The sequence below is a fragment of the Rhinoraja longicauda genome, chromosome 2, assembly GCF_053455715.1.
Source record: "Rhinoraja longicauda isolate Sanriku21f chromosome 2, sRhiLon1.1, whole genome shotgun sequence".
NCBI classification, from domain to species: domain Eukaryota; kingdom Metazoa; phylum Chordata; class Chondrichthyes; order Rajiformes; family Arhynchobatidae; genus Rhinoraja; species Rhinoraja longicauda.
The window spans coordinates 42,638,316-42,656,686 of record NC_135954.1 but is presented as its reverse complement, the minus strand read 5'-3'; the positions used below and the strand labels follow the sequence as shown (position 1 = coordinate 42,656,686).

Genomic DNA, 18,371 nt, shown 5'->3' with positions numbered 1-18,371 from the left:
GAAATCAATTGCAGTCTTTTGACTCATGAACTTGTTCAATAAATAATTTAAAGACAGACTTTCAGTGCTTTGTATTTATTACATTGTCATAATTGATAAATGTTTATGCATCACCAATTAAATCAGCTTGGTCTTCTTTTCCAAAAATCTCTTGTGTAAAAATTGAAAATGTCAGATATAATTAAACCTTGAGTACAGAGCGTACAGTGTATTCTTTATTAAATATTTAGTGTTGTTTCAGTGCTATTTACTAAATCTCTCCAGGCATTACTGAATGTGCATCTGCAAAGCTCCCACAGCGTTCCACAAGAGATCAAGTAAGTGAAATTGGTAAAAGTCATGTTTCTATAATAAATTAAGATGAGGCATTGCATTTTAATGTCATAGTTAATGAGTGCATTTTACCCATATAAAGTTTTTACAGTTTTTCAGTAATATTTTCATTTTAACCCGGTCTGCCTCCCATTTCTTTTTTTTTAGACAATAGGTGCAGGAGGAGGCCATTCGGCCCTTCGAGCCAGCACCACCATTCAATGTAATCATGGCTGATCATTCTCAATCAGTACCCCGTTCCTGCCTTCTCCCCATACACCCTGACTGCTATCCTTAAGAGCTCTATCTAGCTCTCTCTTGAAAGCATCCAGAGAATTGGCCTCCACTACCTTCTGAGGCAGAATTCCACAGATTTACAACTCTCTGACTGAAAAAGTATTTCCTCATCTCTGTTCTAAACGGCCTACCCCTTATTCTTAACCTGTGGCCCCTGGTTCTGGACTCCTCCAACATTGGGAACATGTTTCCTGCCTCTAACGTGTCCAACCCTTTAATAATCTTATATGTTTCAATAAGATCCCCTCCCATCCTTCTAAATTCCAGTGTATACAAGCCTAGTCGCTCCAGTCTTTCAATATACGACAGTCCAGCCATTCCAGGAATTAACCTAGTAAACCTACGCTGCAAGCCCTCAATAGAATATCCTTCCTCAAATTTGGAGACCAAAACTGCACACAGTACTCCAGGTGCGGTCTCACTAGGCCCCTGTCCAACTGTAGAAGGACCTGTTTGCTCCTATACTCAACTCCTCTTGTTATGAAGGCCAACATTCCATTGGCTTTCTTCACTGCCTGCTGTACCTGCATGCTTCCTTTCAGTGACTGATGCACTAGGACACACAGATCTCGTTGTACGTCCCCTTTTCCTAACTTGACACCATTCAGATAATAATCTGCCTTCCTATTCTTACCACCAAAGTGGATAACCTTACACTTATCCACATTAAACTGCATCTACCATGCATCCGCCCACTCACACAGACTGTCCAAGTCACCCTGCAACCTCATAGCATCTTCCTCACAGTTCACACTGCCACCCAGCTTTGTGTCATCTGCAAATTTGCTAATGTTACTTTTAATCCCTTCATCCAAGTCATTAATGTATATTGTAAATAGCTGCGGTCCCAGCACCGAGCCTTGGGGTACCCCACTAGTCATTGCCTGCCATTCTGAAAGGGACCCATTTATACCCCTTCTTTGCTTTCTGTCTGCCAACCAATTTTCTATCCATGTCAGTACCCTACCCCCAATACCATGTGCTCTAATTTTGCCCAATAATCTCCTATGTGGGACATTGTCGAAGGCTTTCTGAAAGTCAAGGTACACTACATCCACCGGCTCTCCCCTGTCCATTTTCCTAGTTACATCTTCAAAAAATTCCAGAAGAATAGTCAAGCATGATTTCCCCTTCGTAAATCCATGCTGACTCGGAACGATCCTGTTATTGCTATCCAAATGCTCCGCAATTTCGTCTTTTATAACTGACTCCAGCATCTTCCCCACCACTGATGTCAGACTAACTGGTCTATAATTTCTTGTTTTCTCTCTCCCTCCTTTCTTAAAAAGTGGGATAACATTAGCTACCCTCCAATCCACAGGAACTGATCCTGAATCTATAGAACATTGGAAAATGATCACCAATGCGTCCATGATTTCTAGAGCCACCTTCTTAAGTACCCTGGGCTGCAGACCATCAGGCCCTGGGGATTTATCAGCCTTCAGTCCCATCAGTCTACCCAACACCATTTCCTGCCTAATGTGAATATCCTCCAGTTCCTCTGTCACCCTAGGATCTCTGGCCACTAGAACATCTGGGAGATTGTTTGTATCTTCCTTAGTGAAGACAGATCCAAAGTACCGGTTCAACTCGTCTGCCATTTCCTTGTTCCCCGTAATAAATTCCCCTGCTTCTGTCTTCAAAGGACCCACATTTGCCTCAACTATTTTTTTCTTCTTCACATACCTAAAGAAGCTTTTACTATCCTCCTTTATATTATTGGCCAGCTTACCTTTGTACCGCATCTTTTCTCCCCGTATTGTCTTTTTAGTTATCTTCTGTTGCTCTTTAAAAGATTCCCAATCCTCTGGCTTCCCGCTCTTCTTTGCTATGTTATACTTATTCCCTTTTATTTTTATGCTGTCCTTGACTTCCCTTGTCAGCCACGGGTGCCTCTTACTCCCCTTAGAATCTTTCCTCCTCTTTGGGATAAATTGATCCTACAACTTCTGCATTATTCCCAGGAATACCTGCCATTGCTGTTCCACCGTCTTCCCTGCTAGGGTCTCCTTCCAGTCAAATCTGGCCAGCTCCTGCCTCATGCCTCTGTAATCCCCTTTGCTATATTGTAATACTGACACTTCCAATTTTCCCTTCACCCTCTCAATTTGTAGATTAAAACTTATCATATTATGATCACTGCCTCCTAATGGCTCTTTTACCTTGAGTTCCCTTATCAAATCAGGTTCATTACTCAACACTAAATCCAGAATTGCCTTCTCCCTGGTAGGCTCCAGTACAAGCTGTTCTAAGAATCCATCTTGGAGGCACTCCACAAACTCCCTTTCCTGGGATCCAGTACCAACCTGATTTTCCCAGTCTACCTGCATGTTGAAATCACCCATAACCACCATAGCATTACATTTTCGACATGACAGTTTTAGCTCTTGATTCAACTTGCACCCTATGTCGAGGCTACTGTTTGGCTACTGTAGATAACTCCCATTAGGGTCTTTTTACCCTTACAATTTCTCATTTCTATCCATATTGATTCTATATCTCCTGATTCTATGTCACCCCTTGCAAGGGAGTGAATATCATTCCTTACCAACAGAGCAACTCCACCCTTTCTGCCCACCTGTCTGTCTTTTCGATAGGTCGTATACCCCATGAATATTCAGTTCCCATCCCTGGTCCTCTTGTAGCCATGTTTCTGTAATTCCCACAACATCATACTTGCCAATGTCTAACTGAGCCTCAAGCTCATCCACTTTATTTTTAATACTTCGCGCATTTAAATACAACACTTTAACTTCGGTATTCACCTCCCTTCTCACACCATTGGCCCTGACCTTACTCTTTTATCCCATCTAGAACTTTCCTTCCCATTTATTCTAGAGTCCTTTGCAATTTCTCCTGTATTCGCTTCCCCTTTAACTTCATCTTCATATTCCCAATTTGTCAACCCCTCCCCCCCCCACTACTTAGTTTAAACCCACACGTGTAACACTAGCAAACCTGCCTGCCAGAATGTTGGTCCCCCTGCTGTTAAGGTGTAACCCGTCCCTTTTGTACAGGTCACCCCTACCCCAGAAGAGATCCTAGTGGTCTAGAAATCTAAATCCCTGCTCCCTGCACCAATCCCACAGCCATAGATTCATATCCCCGATCTCTCTGTTCCTGCCCTCACCAGCACGAGGTACAGGAAGCAATCCAGAGACAACCACCCTCGACGTCCTACTTCTCAGTCTTCTTCCCAACTCTCTAAACTCAAGTTGCAATACCTCCTTCCACTTCCTCCCGACGTCGTTCGTGCCCACGTGCACAACTACTTCCGGTTGATCGCCTTCCCTCGCTAGGATGTTCTGAAGCCGGTCCGTGATGTCTTGAACCCTGGCACCAGGGAGGCAACAGACCATCCTCAAGTCCCGCCTGCGGCCACAGAATCTACTGTCCGTACCTCGGACAATGGAGTCACCCACTACTATGGCTCTTCCCGACTTCGGTCTCCCCGGTCGGGTCTCCTTGCCTGGATTAGAGCCGCCGACCTGTCCGCCGCTCGGACTGGAAGCGTCTTCTGCCCCGACAGCTCCCAAGAACTTTTTCCTTGAACTTTTCAAAAAATCATTATTGAAGAACAAATCTAATTTATAAATATATACGAGAGAATGAGTCCGATTTGAATCAATAATGTCTTTTTTCTCCTTGACAAATTTGGATCGAGTTCACCAAAGTGGGCTTTGGATCTTGTGCTTTAACCTCTTAGACCAGCTAACCATACAGGACTTTGTCAAATAATTTACTAAAGTCCATGTGGATAACATCTCCCGCCGTGCCTCCATCAACCTCCTTGGCTACATCCTCAAAAACGGAATCAAATGTTTGAGACATGATCTCCCCTGCATAAACCTATGGTAACTCCTAATCTGTCATTGCCTTTCTAAGTATATATCAATCCTGTCCTTCAGAATCTCCAACAGTTTCCCTGCTACTGGCGTCAGGTTCACTGGCCTGCAGTTTCCAGGCTTATCCCTACTGCCCGTCTTGATCATGAGGATTTGCCTCTGTTTGGCCCATATCCCTCCAAACCTTTCCGGTCCATGTAGCTGTCCAAGTGTCTTTTAAATGGCATAATTGTACCTGCTTCTACCACTTCCTCTGGCAGCTTGTTCCATATCTTGACATTGGGCTGAAATTCCACCTCTGCTGCATACGCTCATTATGCAACATAGTAGTCCATGACCATTTTACCCCACTGCTGATAGTTTCAATTAAGTCTTTTTTACCGTGCATAAGCTGCTATATTGCACATATAACCCATGCAACTGAAGACAGTTTCTTCAGTCCACCAGGTGGTGCTGGACTAGTATGATTAGTAGGCCACATAGAGTAGAAATGATAGATTACTCCAAACTGCCAAACTGTCTTGACTACACGAGTGGTTGTGGGCTTTTGTTTGCACTGACATTGTTTTTTAAATCGATTGAACTTTTGTTTGTTTATTGTGTTATGAGTACTGTGTTTACAGACCTGGTATTCTGTTGCAAGTAAAAATCCCATTGTTCTGTTTTGGGTACATATGACAATTAAACACTCTTTATTCTTCCCTTCCCCAGAGCCCAATGAGCCAGTTAGGCTCGTACAACAATCTAGCAGTTTTCATAATTTTAATCATGGTGATAACCAAAGCTTTAGCACCAAAGTGTTCATACAAATTTACTAAACTCATTGTAAAAACACACCTAATGGAAATTGGAGGAACAGCACCTCATATTTCGCTTGGGCAGCCTACAGCCCAGTGGTATGAACATTGACTTCTCCAACTTTAGGTAGTTCCTCTGTCCCTCTCTTCCCCTCCCCCTTCCTAGTTCTCCCACTGTCTTCCTGCCTCCACCTATATCCTTTCTTTGTCCCGCCCCCTGATATCAGTCTGAAGAAGGGTCTCGACCCATTCCCTCTCTCCTTGATGCTGCCTGACCTGCTGTTACTCCAGCATTTTGTGATACCTTTGATTTGTACCGGCATCTGCAGTTATTTTCCTACCTAATTGAAACAAGGTGTGAATCAAATTCACCAAGTGCACCAAGATTGAACAAATTCTTTCAAAGCTAGGGCTCTTCATTCAATTGTTTTGTGCATTAAAGTTTCTTCTTCCTACCTCTCTCTGCCAGACAGGGTTGATGGTGTTAAAGATAATGCCAGTCCTTTTCTCCTGCCCATGGTGTGGTAAAACCGGGAATATGCTGTGTTTGCCTGGTTGAATGGAAATCTTCAGGTAAGGATCAGGGTTAAAGAACATCCCCTTCTTCAGACCAATAGCTTGAAACCCTAATCAAAATAATCAAAAATATTTTTGAATCAGAATACACAAGACTTTCATCCAAGAAATGTCAAGGATTCACATCACAATTAATTTACTTTCTGGGAATTTTCAAGCATTTTAATCTTCACTTCAAACTTTGTTCACAAATTAGCATCAACAGAGAACGGAAACCATGATAGCACTGTTAGTTCAGAAAAGTGGTGGGATTTTGAACTGATTATTAATTGCAGATGTTTTAATCATTTCAGCATGTTGAAATGGAGGAGTGCTTTGTGAAGTTTGCATAAAGCCCTTTTAGTCTTTATAAACAAATATTAAGGTGAAATAAACAGGGTACAAATGCACCATTGAAATTGTTGCTCATTTTTGTTTAAAAGTCAAAAATATGAAGAGAAACCACATAAATGGAAATCTAATTAATTGATTTTTTTGGCATTGTCAAACCACATTTTAGTGACAAATTTTTCTGTGCAAGGTAAACATATTTAAATGCTGGAATGTGCATTATCAGCTGGCAAGACTACATCCAGCTGACATCATTTCCCAAAACTGACCATGAAAGACAATCTCCATGCATCTGCTTGATGGGCGTGCACATTCTAGCACTTTAAACATCTTTCATCATTCACAGAAAAATGTATTTCTAAAATTCAGGCCAACATCATGAAAATCCCTCACATTGTTTTTTCAATTGTTCAGATGTTACATAATAGTCTACCACAGAGAGAATTCAACGTATTCTCAACGAGAAATACATGTATGAAGTAGAGTAGAGAAATCTAGATCCCAGGGATGGGGAATCAAGATCTAGAGGGCATAGGTTTAAGCTAAGAGGGGGAAATTTTAATAGGAATTTGCGGGAAAACTGTTTTACACAGAGGATGGTAAGTGCATGGAACGTGATGCCAGAGTAAATGGTTGAAGCAGATATAAAAACAATATTTAAAATACATATGGACAGGTACATGGAGGAAAGGGTTAGAGGGGTATGGATCAATCACAGGCAAATGAAAATAGCTTAAAAGGGCATCTCGGCTGGCGTAAGCGAGTTGGGCTGAATGGCCTACTTCAATATTGTGTGACTATGACTAGAGGAAGGCAGGGAGGTAGCAGGTTAAGGGGATTAATTTAGAATTATCCCAGCAAAGGGCCAGCAGATACTCAGTGTTTGAATAAACTCCTCCTTTTGCTTAAGGTGGAATTTATCAGTATTACCAAGAACATTATTTATAGCTACACACTATTGCTAATTACATTATATGATAACTAAGTAAATAACTAAGTTCATAACAAAGCACCATTATATATTGTTTTAAATGTGTTTAGGATGAATAATATTAATTGCAATAATTAAGTGCATTGCTATGCCTCAAATGTTTCCAACTTACTTGGCAATCATGGGAACATGACAAAAAGCCCAAGGGAAAAATAATGACTAAATAATGTTTTGAATGGTGATTTCAGACTGATGAAATATAGCACAGAATAGTAAGCTGAACATCTCACTTCTTTTTACTGCAGCGTGTTCCAGAAATAGAAGGAAATATAGCTTTCATTGTCATTAAATATTAAGAGCTGCAGAAATTATTAAGAGTTTCATGTTAACTGATGTAGTTGTTTCACATAAATTTGCATTGTTAATACTTTAACAATGCTTATTTCTTACATTAAAACATGTTGAGGAGAAATGTATCTCTAAAGGGTGCCAAAATGGAGGAAACAGTAGACAATCCAGGTTAATACATTTTGGATTATTAATGGGCAATGTCAATAGACAATAGGTGCAGGAGTGGGCCATTTGGCCCTTCGAGCCAGCACCGCCATTCAATGTGATCATGGCTGATCATTCTCAATCAGTACCCCGTTCCTGCCTTCTCCCCATACCCCCTGACTCTGCTATCCTTAAGAGCTCTATCTAGCTCTATCTTGAATGCATTCAGAGAATTGGCCTCCATTGCCTTCTGAGGCAGAGAATTCCACAGATTCACAACTCTCTGAATGAAGAAGGTTTTCCTCATCTCCGTTCTAAATGGCCTAGCCCTTATTCTTAAACTGTGGCATCAATCAATCAATCACTTTTATCAAATATTACTTGAGTTTTATTTGAGCTATTCTATGCTCAGCCATGTTTATTTTACAATTAATATTGAGTATTCTTTATGCTAGCAGTAACCCTGTTTTCATATTTAGTCATCTAATTGGCAGTTCAGGGTAAACTTCCAAGTCTTTTGAGTTTAAGCCTCATATAAATCCTGCCAATCCAATTCTGCACTTGGCTACAACTGGACCCATCGAATGTCCAGGGTAGTACCAGGATACAGCAGCAGGAGCAGTATTGAAGCAGGGTTTCTCCATTTACATGGCACCTTTGTGGTGTTTGGAAGAATATTACCACCAAAACTGTGAAGAAAAATCAGTCATGGGTTTTCTGCAGGTCAAAATAAACCTACTCATTTCAAACATGACCAATCATATCTGGCAAGTAAAATACTGACAGTACTGAATGCTGATACTTATAACCATGCTATTTATTATATCATGCTGGAAATGTCTTAATGATCTCACCGGAAAAAGACTACCGTTAAAGTGAAGTGACCCATTCTTTTAGGATGGGCTTTCTGGCACTCATCAACTCTAGCGCTCGACTATTGTGCAATGTTTTAAACGGAAGAGATCAGCTTAACATCTCCCCTTGACAAATAGCCACAGCAGGTACATTCTTGCAAGTAATGATACAAAATTTAAAAAAAGAATTGTAAGGTATTAGAATAGCTTTTCTGATCAACCTCACTTGAGTAAAAGAGCAAATATAATCAATAGCTAAAAAGGAAAGTATACCACTGCCTCTTTAATACATTGTACCAAGTTCCAGTACTGGATTTGATAAGCAATGTAAGACTATTCCCAAGAGAAAAGATTGCTTCCTTTTAATATCAGTGCTGCCTCAATTACATCACATTGACGTTCCTAGCATGCAGAAATCTAATAATTTCATACATGCATGCACCTGTGTAAACTGTATTTGGGAATTGATGCGGCATCTCAACTGTGAAAGTCCCAATAGTCTTTAATTTCAACACCTCAGATTCATTAACAACTGATCCCACCAATGTTACATGTATTATGCAATCTGCAGGAATTAGATCCTTAGTACAAGTTGCCAAATCCTTCCCACACCTGAGCAATCATTTCATCTCCACCTCAATGGACAACTGGCAACAAAGTGAAAGAGCATCACAGTTTTTACAAATGACAGGATTTCCTAAGGTTTATAAACTGCATGTACGTTATGTGACCTTAGAGGGTCACTGCACAGTTTACAGCTCATTTGCAATCATCAGCAACAGATGATAAATGCAAGGCTTCATTTCATCACAAACTCTGTAACTTATATTCTTTCCCACTTAACCATCAAACGCATCTAATGTTAAAAATTCTCATAATTTAAAAATCTCTACATGATCTCACGCCCTGTTATCTCTGCGGTCTGACCCTGACCAACTCTCCCACCCAAATTTCTATTCTGCTGATTGTGACATCTTGGTGCAACTCATCCTCCAAATCTTTAATACAGAATTGGTAATGATTCCATTCCCAATAATTCTACCTCTAAACACCTGATATTGTTTTGAACCTTCTTCTCCTTGTTTAAAAGCTCCTTTCACCAATGCTTGAACAGTTTTTGATCGTCATTCCAAAATTACTGTAATGTTGAAGTGGTCGCTCTTTAAAAGATCACCATACCTGACAATGTAAAACAAATCAGTCTCCGATTTCCCTGTCCTTGAACACCTTCAGTAGAAATAGTTTTAAAAATCTGTTGGGAAGAAGAAAAATATTCAATATTGAGATTCTTCCTCAAAGAACCCAAAGCACAAACCAGACAGTAAACAGTGGAAAGATTGAGTTGGGCATCCTCGGTCATCAAGCACTGAAGATGCATAACACTAAGTCCTGGTGGATTAATGGAAAGGATAAACAATTGTCGAAAAAATTAGAATTGCAAATAAATACCTTCTCATTCTTACTTGTGGATTCCTGACTTATTTCAGTCTTTTTACAACTCTCCCCTCATCTATCTTATCCAATTTCTGTGTCGTGCTTGTGTTGATTGATGCACTGATGCATTCTCACTTTCTTAAAAAAATAGAGACCAAGGTGGAGAGGAGAATGGGTTGCATTTGTTAGGTTAGTTTGACTGTGGATGGTTGGGAGCTGGGCCAGTTTGTTGGAGAAGCTTTAAAAGGGAAGTAAGAGTTGATGGAGTTTTGGAATAGAACATGTGAGAAGAATCAAGGGATTGGAATTAAAAGAGATTCTGCAGTAGCCTGGGATGAGTGAGGTGGACACATCTAAATTTGTGATTAAGATAAGATGTGAGTATTTAAGATGTGAGTATTTAAACAGTAGTTTGAGGTCTGTGGACCCTAAGAACTTTGCCCGTGCTTAAGGTTTTTGCATTTTCAGGGGGATATGGGCCAATATGCAGGAAGCCCAGAAATATGTTGTGACAGGCGTTGTTTGCTTTGATTGTCAACGATATCTGTGACGCTGGGCTCATGGCAGACACAACACACAGACTGAGCCAGTGAGAGGGTGGGGGAACTATGCTGGCACAGCTGGACCATACTGGAAACTGCAAGCAGAACCGCAGGGCACCCAGGCAGGGAAATCTCTTGGTGGAATAAAGGGAGGAGACAGAAAATATGGAGCAGAAAATGCACCCCCCCCCCCCCTCCCCTGTGCCCCACCTGGACTTGCACCAATTTCCCCCATCCCCGTCCCCATCCCCCTCCCCATCCACCTACACTTCACAATTCTCTCACTTCACAATTTGCAACTCTTCAATATTTTTGTGCCACGTCTTACGTCTTTTCATCGCTTGCCTGTCAACCCCCTCCCCCTCACTTGTATCAACCTATTACTTGCCAGGCTTTGTCTTGGCCCATCCTCTCTTCCAGCTTTCTCCCCCTCCCCCCCCTTACAATCAGTCTAAAAAATATTCCCGACCCAAAACGCCACCTATCCATGTTCTCCAGATATGCTGCCTGCTGAATTACTCCAGGACTTTGTGTCCTTATTTAGTATAATCTTAATGTTAGGTGGTCAGGAAGCACTTTTTCACATAAAGCGAGGTAGAAATCTGTTTATTGCACAGTGATTTGTGGTGTGGCTGCATTAATGTGCCTATAAAGTAGCAACAAGTAAGAATTTTATTTTTCCTATTCCTGGTTCATAATGATAATTAAACACGTGTCGAGGAACAAAGATGTCTCAGAATACAAATACATTGATTACTGAAAGTTGTAGCACAGATTTGCAAAGCTATTCAAAGAAAGCAAACCATGCACAGAGTTTATTTTCAGACAGATGGAATTGAAAAGCAGGGAAGTTATGCAAAGTGTTTACTAAATGTTAACTGGACCACACAGAGTATTATGACCTGTTGTGATCACTATATTGTAAAAAGGTGTTGCAGAAATGATCTGCCAGGATGATTGCATGTTCTCTCTGTGACTGCATGTGTTTTGCGCTAGGTTGCACCGGTTTCTTCACATGTCCCAAAGAAACACTGGAAGGTTTACTGACCACTGTAAATTGCCTCTGGTGGAGGTTAGTGGCATGGGGGGGGGGGGGGGGGGTAGAGGAGGGTGGGGGAGTTGATGGGCATGTGAAAGGAATGCAGCTGATGGGGGAGTGCTCCAGTATGGACTCAATGAGCTGATGTGTTAGGTGGCGCTGTAAGTGGCAGCCTCGCCAACAGCCTGTCTTGTCCCTTTCTTCTTTTGTTTGTTTTTAGTCTGTATAGAAAATACAAAATCCGTACAGACAGCACCTGTAGTCAGGATGAAACCCGGGTCTCAGGCACTGTAAGGCAGTAGCAGTAGCTCTACCTCTACGCCACCATGCCACCCACAAATGTAGTTCACAAATTTGTGCAAAGATAGCCAATGCAACAGTTGGGAAGGAGGAAATGTGATTCAACATCAAGACAAAAAATGAAAGCTGCTGAAAAGGAATGATTTAGGAAGGAATTCTATGCCATAAAACCCAGGTTACTGAAGACTCTGCATCCAATGCAGGATGAAGAGAGGGGGGACTGGTGAGGCAGTGGGAATACAAGGATAAAGGAGACGGGTTTGGTGAGACCATTCAGAAATTTCAGGTGTGGATCAGCACTTTTAAATTTGATGCACTAATGGATAAGGAGCACGTCTAGCTAATTGAGGACAGAGATAATGTGCCACTATGACCTGGATCTGTAGGATAAACACAAGCTAAGAGGATGCAAAATATTATTTCCCTACAGTGCAGTTAAAATGAAACCATCCAGGCTGATGTATTCCTGGCATTTTTAAAATTAAGCCAGATCAATATCCATTGAAAATATGGATTGAGAGTCAGCAATGTTATCATGGGAAATCTGGGAAGAAAATTCCCAGTTACAAAAGGAGCATCTCCAGGAATGGATGGAACACTTCAACGGGGTCTGGGTTTAGCAAGGTTCATGACTGACGGTGGCTTTCCCCAGTTCTTTTTTTATGATCTTTTTATTTTATATTAGTTAATTTACAACTGCAAAAGCAAAGCTTAACCCCATAACATTACACTGACATAACTCTTATGATTCATAACAAATAATATTATTTGTCTTTCAAACTACAAGTGACAATTCAAGAAAGAGACATACATTCAGGAAAATGAGAAAAGATGTGTGGGACGCAACATACTGTTTCAAAACGTAATGAAACTTTGACTCGCACTTTGTCAGAAGGCAATGCCATTAAAAGGGCATCAAGATTTTATCTATCGTTTCACATATCATTCTTAACATCAGTTAAACCTTAGTTATTAAACCAACATCAATAGATGGTGTCCTGAGACCTAATGTAAAAATGTGTTGAGGAGTTAGATGTAGTAGGAGGCTCTGTCCAGTAAGTGTCACTGTTGAACAGCCTAAATCTTTAGTCTGTCAGCAGCCAAAATGGGTACGAACGCAAATGTAATTTAATTTGCTCCCTTCATCTTGCTTTCTCAACATCTTGCGGGTGTTTTGTATCAAGCGGCTAGGCTTTTATACACTGGAATTTAGAAGGATGAGAAGGGATCTTATCGAAACATATAGGTTTATTAAGGGGTTGGACATGTTAGAGGCAGGAAACATGTTCCCAATGTTGGGGGAGTCCAGAACCAGGGGCCACAGTTTAAGAATAAGGGGTAGGCCATTTAGAACGGAGATGAGGAAAAACTTTTTCAGTCAGAGAGTTGTAAATCTGTGGAATTCTCTGCCTCAGAAGGCAGTGGAGGCCAATTCTCTGAATGCATTCAGGAGAGCTAGATAGAGCTCTTAAGGATAGCGGAGTCAGGGGGTATGGGGAGAAGGCAGGAACGGGGTACTGATTGAGAATGATCAGCCATGATCACATTGAATGGTGGTGCTGGCTCGAAGGGCCGAATGGCCTCCTCCTGCACCTATTGTCTATTGTCTATTGTTTATTTTTCTACTTGGACTTTTTGTCCAAATAAGCCATCAGACTCAGAATCACAAAAATATTGGGAATATTCCGTAAATCCAGCAGTTTTGTGAAGGAGAAGTTGAATTACCGAATCAGTCAATGACTTCAGAATGGATGAACGGTTGACCTGAAACCTTCCCAGCAATCAATTTTAACTCCAAGAAGGTTGCATAGTATATAAAAACACTGTACTAAATAATGGAATTGTAATGCTTTAGTCAATAAACAATGAGTGCAGATCGAAGACAGCACAGTGAGGCAGCATTTGAGTTCTGTCTGCGTGGAGTTTGCATGTTCTCTCTGTGACTGCATGTGCTTTGCGCCAGGTTGCACCGGTTTCTTCCCACGTCCCAAAGAAACACTGTAAGGTTTATTGACCACTGTAAATTGTCTCTGGTGGAGGTTAGTGGCATGGGGGAGGGGGGGGGGGGGGGAGAGGAGGGGGGGGGGGGGGGAGTTGATGGGCATGTGCAAGGAATGCAGCTGATAGGAGAGTAGGAGAGTGCTCCAGTATGGACTCAATGAGCTGATGTGTCAGGGGGCGCCGTAAGTGGCAGCCTCGCCAACAGCCTGTGTCGTGCCTTTCTTCTTTTGTTTGCTTTTAGTCTGTTTTATTTGTATGTTTTAGTGTATATCTAGTTTTGTATTATGTGTGGGGAGGGGGGGGGGGGGGGGGGAGGGGGGGGTGGGGAAACCTTTTTTATCTCTTCCCTTGACGCAGATGCAACTTTTTCCGTATCGTATCTCCATCTGCACTGCGGTCTAACATTGTGGAGTTGGCGGTCCCTTTGTTAGGGATCGACTTTGGGAGCTCCAACCGCAGGAGCGTCGACCATCCCAATCGCGGGAGCCTCGATCGCCCTGTTGCGGGGGCTTCGATCACCGACCGCAGGAGCTTCGATCGCCCCGACTGCGGATGTTTCGATCACCCCGACCGCAGGGGAAAGGGAGGAAGAAGGTAAAAGTTATTCGCCTTCCATCACAGTGGGGAATGTGAGGTCACCGAAAAACAAGATGGATGTGCTGCCTCCGCTGGTTGGGACTTGGAGGGAGTGCCATGAATGCAGTGATCTCGGTGTTTGCAGGGACATCGCGGCATGAGAACATCCTGGAGTCTGGTGCGAGTGTGGACGGCTTTCTGACTGTTCGGGCGGACAGGGACTGCAGAGAGAGTGACAGCGGTCAGTACAACTCTGGTCACATCATGGTGAAGGAGCGTGTGTGTGGCCCGGACATTGAACTGATGGCTGTGGGTCGCTTATGCCGTGTGCACTAGGGATTCTCACACACCGCTGTGGTGGCTGTTTATGTTTAAATGTTTATGTAGCTTTTTGGTATAACTGTATGGTAAATCAAATTTCACTGTACCTTGGTACACGTGACAATAAAGGATCATTGAACCATTGAACCATTGAATATGTGTTGGAAGGAAAAATGAGGCAGAAGATTAGATTAGGCTGACTAGCTCACCTTGACGATTCAGACTCAATAGGGCAGGTGGCTTCCATCCGTATCCCGTGTCACAAATGTTCTATGATTCTATCATTCTAATGTTCCTCACGTGGAAGCAATCTGCATCCACTCTGTCAAAACTCTTCATAATTTTAAAGACCTCTTTTAGATAATCTCCCAGCCTTCTTCCAGCAGACCACTGTATTCATCTTTTCTTGCCAAATATTTCCTCTTCTTTCTGGAATCATCCTGGCAGATCATTTCTGCAACACCTTTTTACAATATAGTGACCACAACAGGTCATAATACTCTGTGTGGTCCAGTTAACATTTAGTAAACACTTTGCATAATTTCCCTGCTTTTCAATTCCATCTGTCTGAAAATAAACTCTGTGCATGGTTTGCTTTCTTTGAATAGCTTTGCAAATCTGTACTACAACTTTCAGTAATCAATGTATTTGTATTCTGAGACATCTTTGTTCCTCGACACGTGTTTAATTATCATTATGAACCAGGAATAGGAAAAAGGAAATTCTTACTTGTTGCTACTATATAGACACATTAATGCAGCAACACCACAAATACTGTGCAATAAACAGATTTCTACCTCGCTCTATGTGGAAAAAGTGCTTCCTGACCACCTAGCATTAAGATTATACTAAATAAGGACACAAAATCCTGGAGTAATTCAGCAGGCAGCATATCTGGAGAACATGGATAGGTGGCGTTTTGGGTCGGGAATTTTTTTTAGACTGATTGTAAGGGGGGGGAGGGGGGAGAAAACTGGAAGAGAGGATGGGCCAAGACAAAGCCTGGCAAGTAATAGGTTGATACAAGTGAGGGGGAGGGGTTGACAGGCAAGAGATGAAAAGACGTAAGATATGGCACAAAAATATTGAAGAGTTGCAAATTGTGAAGTGAGAGGAAGGAATGTAGGTGGATGGAGAGGGGGATGGGGGAAATAGGTGCAAGTCCAGGGGAGGGGGGGGGGGGGTGCATTTTCTGCTCCATATTTTCTGTCTCCTCCCTTTATTCCACCAAGAGATTTCCCTGCCTGGGTGCCCTGCGGTTCTGCTTGCAGTTTCCAGTATGGTCCAGCTGAGCCTGCATAGTTCCCCCACCCTCTTACTGCGCTCAGTCTGTGTGTTGTGTCTGCCATGAGCCCAGCATCACAGCTATCGTTGACAATCAAAGCAAACAAAGCCTGTCACACCGAATTTCTGGGCTTCCTGCATATTGGCCCATATCCCCCTGAAAATGCAAGAACCTTAAGCACAGCCAAAGTTCTTAGGAGGGTCCACAGACCTCAAACTACTGTTTAAATCAGGCTTCTGAACTCATAAACACATTTCAAATCATATATGTTAATTATTTTTAATATTGTCTTTTTAACTATTTTTAATATTGTCTTTTTACCTTACTAATGTCATTTTTTATTTTATTTATCCTTGGAATATTACTGCTGAGGTGACCCGTTGTCTTGTCAAATACATTTCATTGTACCATTGACCCTGTGCCAACCTTCATATGACAAATAAAATGTATTATTACAAAAATGTATTATTATTATAAAAATGTATTATTATTATAAATACTCACATCTAATCTTATTCTCAGATTTAGATGTCTCCACCTCATTCATCCCAGGCTACTGCAGAATCTCTTTTATGTTTCAATTCCAATCCCTTGATTCTTCCAACATGTTCTATTCCAAAACTCCATCAACTCTTACTTCCATTTTAAAGCTTCTCCAACAAACTGGCCCAGCTCCAAACCATCCACAGTCAAACTATGCTAACAAATGCAACTCATTCTCCTCTCCACCTCGGTCTCTATTTTTTTAAGAAAGTGAGAATGCATCAGTGCATCAATAAACAAAAGCACGACACAGAAATTGGATAAGATAGATGAGGGGAGAGTTGTAAAAAGACTGAAATAAGTCAGGAATCCACAAGTAAGAATGAGAAGGTATTTATTTGGAAGTATGAGTGTGTGAGAAAGAGAAAGAGAGAGAGGGAGCGAGAGAGATTGATTCACCAGGGAGCTTAATCGAAGCATTATCACAGCCATAGGAAGCGGATTATCATACTGGATGTGCCACCTGATATAGCATTCCTGACGCTTAAAAAAACATCCTCTGACTCACTATGAACAGTGCAAGGTAGAACTGGCATGTTAACCTGGAGTTACAATCTACTGCTCCAAACACTTTACTGCTGTTATCAATATTACACACAATCTTTCAGATTTTCTTTGCAGAATTGGCAATTCCCTTAGTTTAACAACACACAACATAGACTGGGCAAGATCTCAGGCAATAGAGAACCAAATTACATGTTCACGGTGATGACGTGTAATACAACAGTAAAAAAGAAATTTAGTGGGCAATGTTAACCAAATTCAGCCAGCGGCACAAGATTAGATTATTCATCTACTTTACTTTTTTCCAGATCAATGAAACATTAAGAGATATATTTTTATATTTTGCTTCTAAACCAACCGCAAGTTTCCACATTTGCTCATAACATATCAGGAATTTGTGGACTATTTCATTTAAAATGTCAAAAATAATTATTTAGGTCTCGTTATATATTATCTTAAACTGTGTCTAAACCAGATTTATTGCTGCCAAAATGTTGCTAGGGAGAATTCTACCACACAGAGAATCATATTGTGACCAAAATTATTCCTTATTTCTGAAGTGGCTTATGGATGAATTGTTGAATAAAATATATAGAAAGCTCTACCAAATGTCATTGCCAAGAAATTGTCAGCTCCAAATATTTATGGACAAAATCTGTAAATTCTTAGCACTGAATGTTCAATTTTATTATATAAATACTGTGCATGGATTGTGATAAGGGTTTTGAATTGGCATCAGGCAAAACATAATATTTTCAATCTAGTCATGCAGTCATTCTGCTAAAGGATTTTGTTTTAAATATTAATCCAAATATTTTGCATGGCTCATTGAGTTTATCTGCCAGATAGATTAATCACACAGAGCAAGAAGCCTTAAGATTGATTCCTGGTTTGCACTAGTCTTTGTTTGGGCAGGAGTCGAGATACCACAATTGGACACACCGACTTGGTATGTTGAGGAGGACGAATCAAATTAAATATTTTCTGTGAATTGCTGCTAGAGTAGAATCAGATTTTGCACAGTGATATAAATTGAGTGGCATCAAATCAGCAGCTCGTTTTACATCTTTTCCGATTTTTATTCCCACTGACTTCCATGGAAATAAAAATATGGAGATATGTTAAATAGGATGCAAATTCACTGTTTTGAATTATTATCCACAGTGAAACTAACCTCACAAATGTAAATATGTGCCCAAGAGCTAAGGACAGAATTGTGCTTGACTGCAGTCCTCCCAGAATTTAAAAAAACGTTAAGGATGCTTTACCTGAATAATGAATCTGCCATACATTTACAGAATATGGAACAGTAAGTGGAGACACAAGAAACTGCAGATAGTGGAATTTTGAGCAAAACACAGTGCTGGAGTAACTCAGCTGGTCGGGCAG

The 18,371-nt window shown here is 41.2% G+C and overlaps 1 protein-coding gene across 6 annotated transcripts in view; it reads right to left on the bottom strand.

Moving 5' to 3' along the window:
* The window catches only part of LOC144604083 (E3 ubiquitin-protein ligase HECW1-like), a 316,240-nt gene that overhangs the window by 141,472 nt on the left and 156,397 nt on the right, over positions 1 to 18,371 (bottom strand). For all 6 annotated transcript variants that reach the window (XM_078418197.1, XM_078418215.1, XM_078418186.1 and 3 more), the window contains 2 exons: positions 9,617 to 9,689; positions 5,708 to 5,877 (listed from right to left, as the gene is read on the bottom strand). In XM_078418197.1, coding sequence (XP_078274323.1) covers positions 5,708 to 5,877; positions 9,617 to 9,689 — 243 coding nt within the window. The remainder of the gene's footprint in view (positions 1 to 5,707; positions 5,878 to 9,616; positions 9,690 to 18,371) is intronic.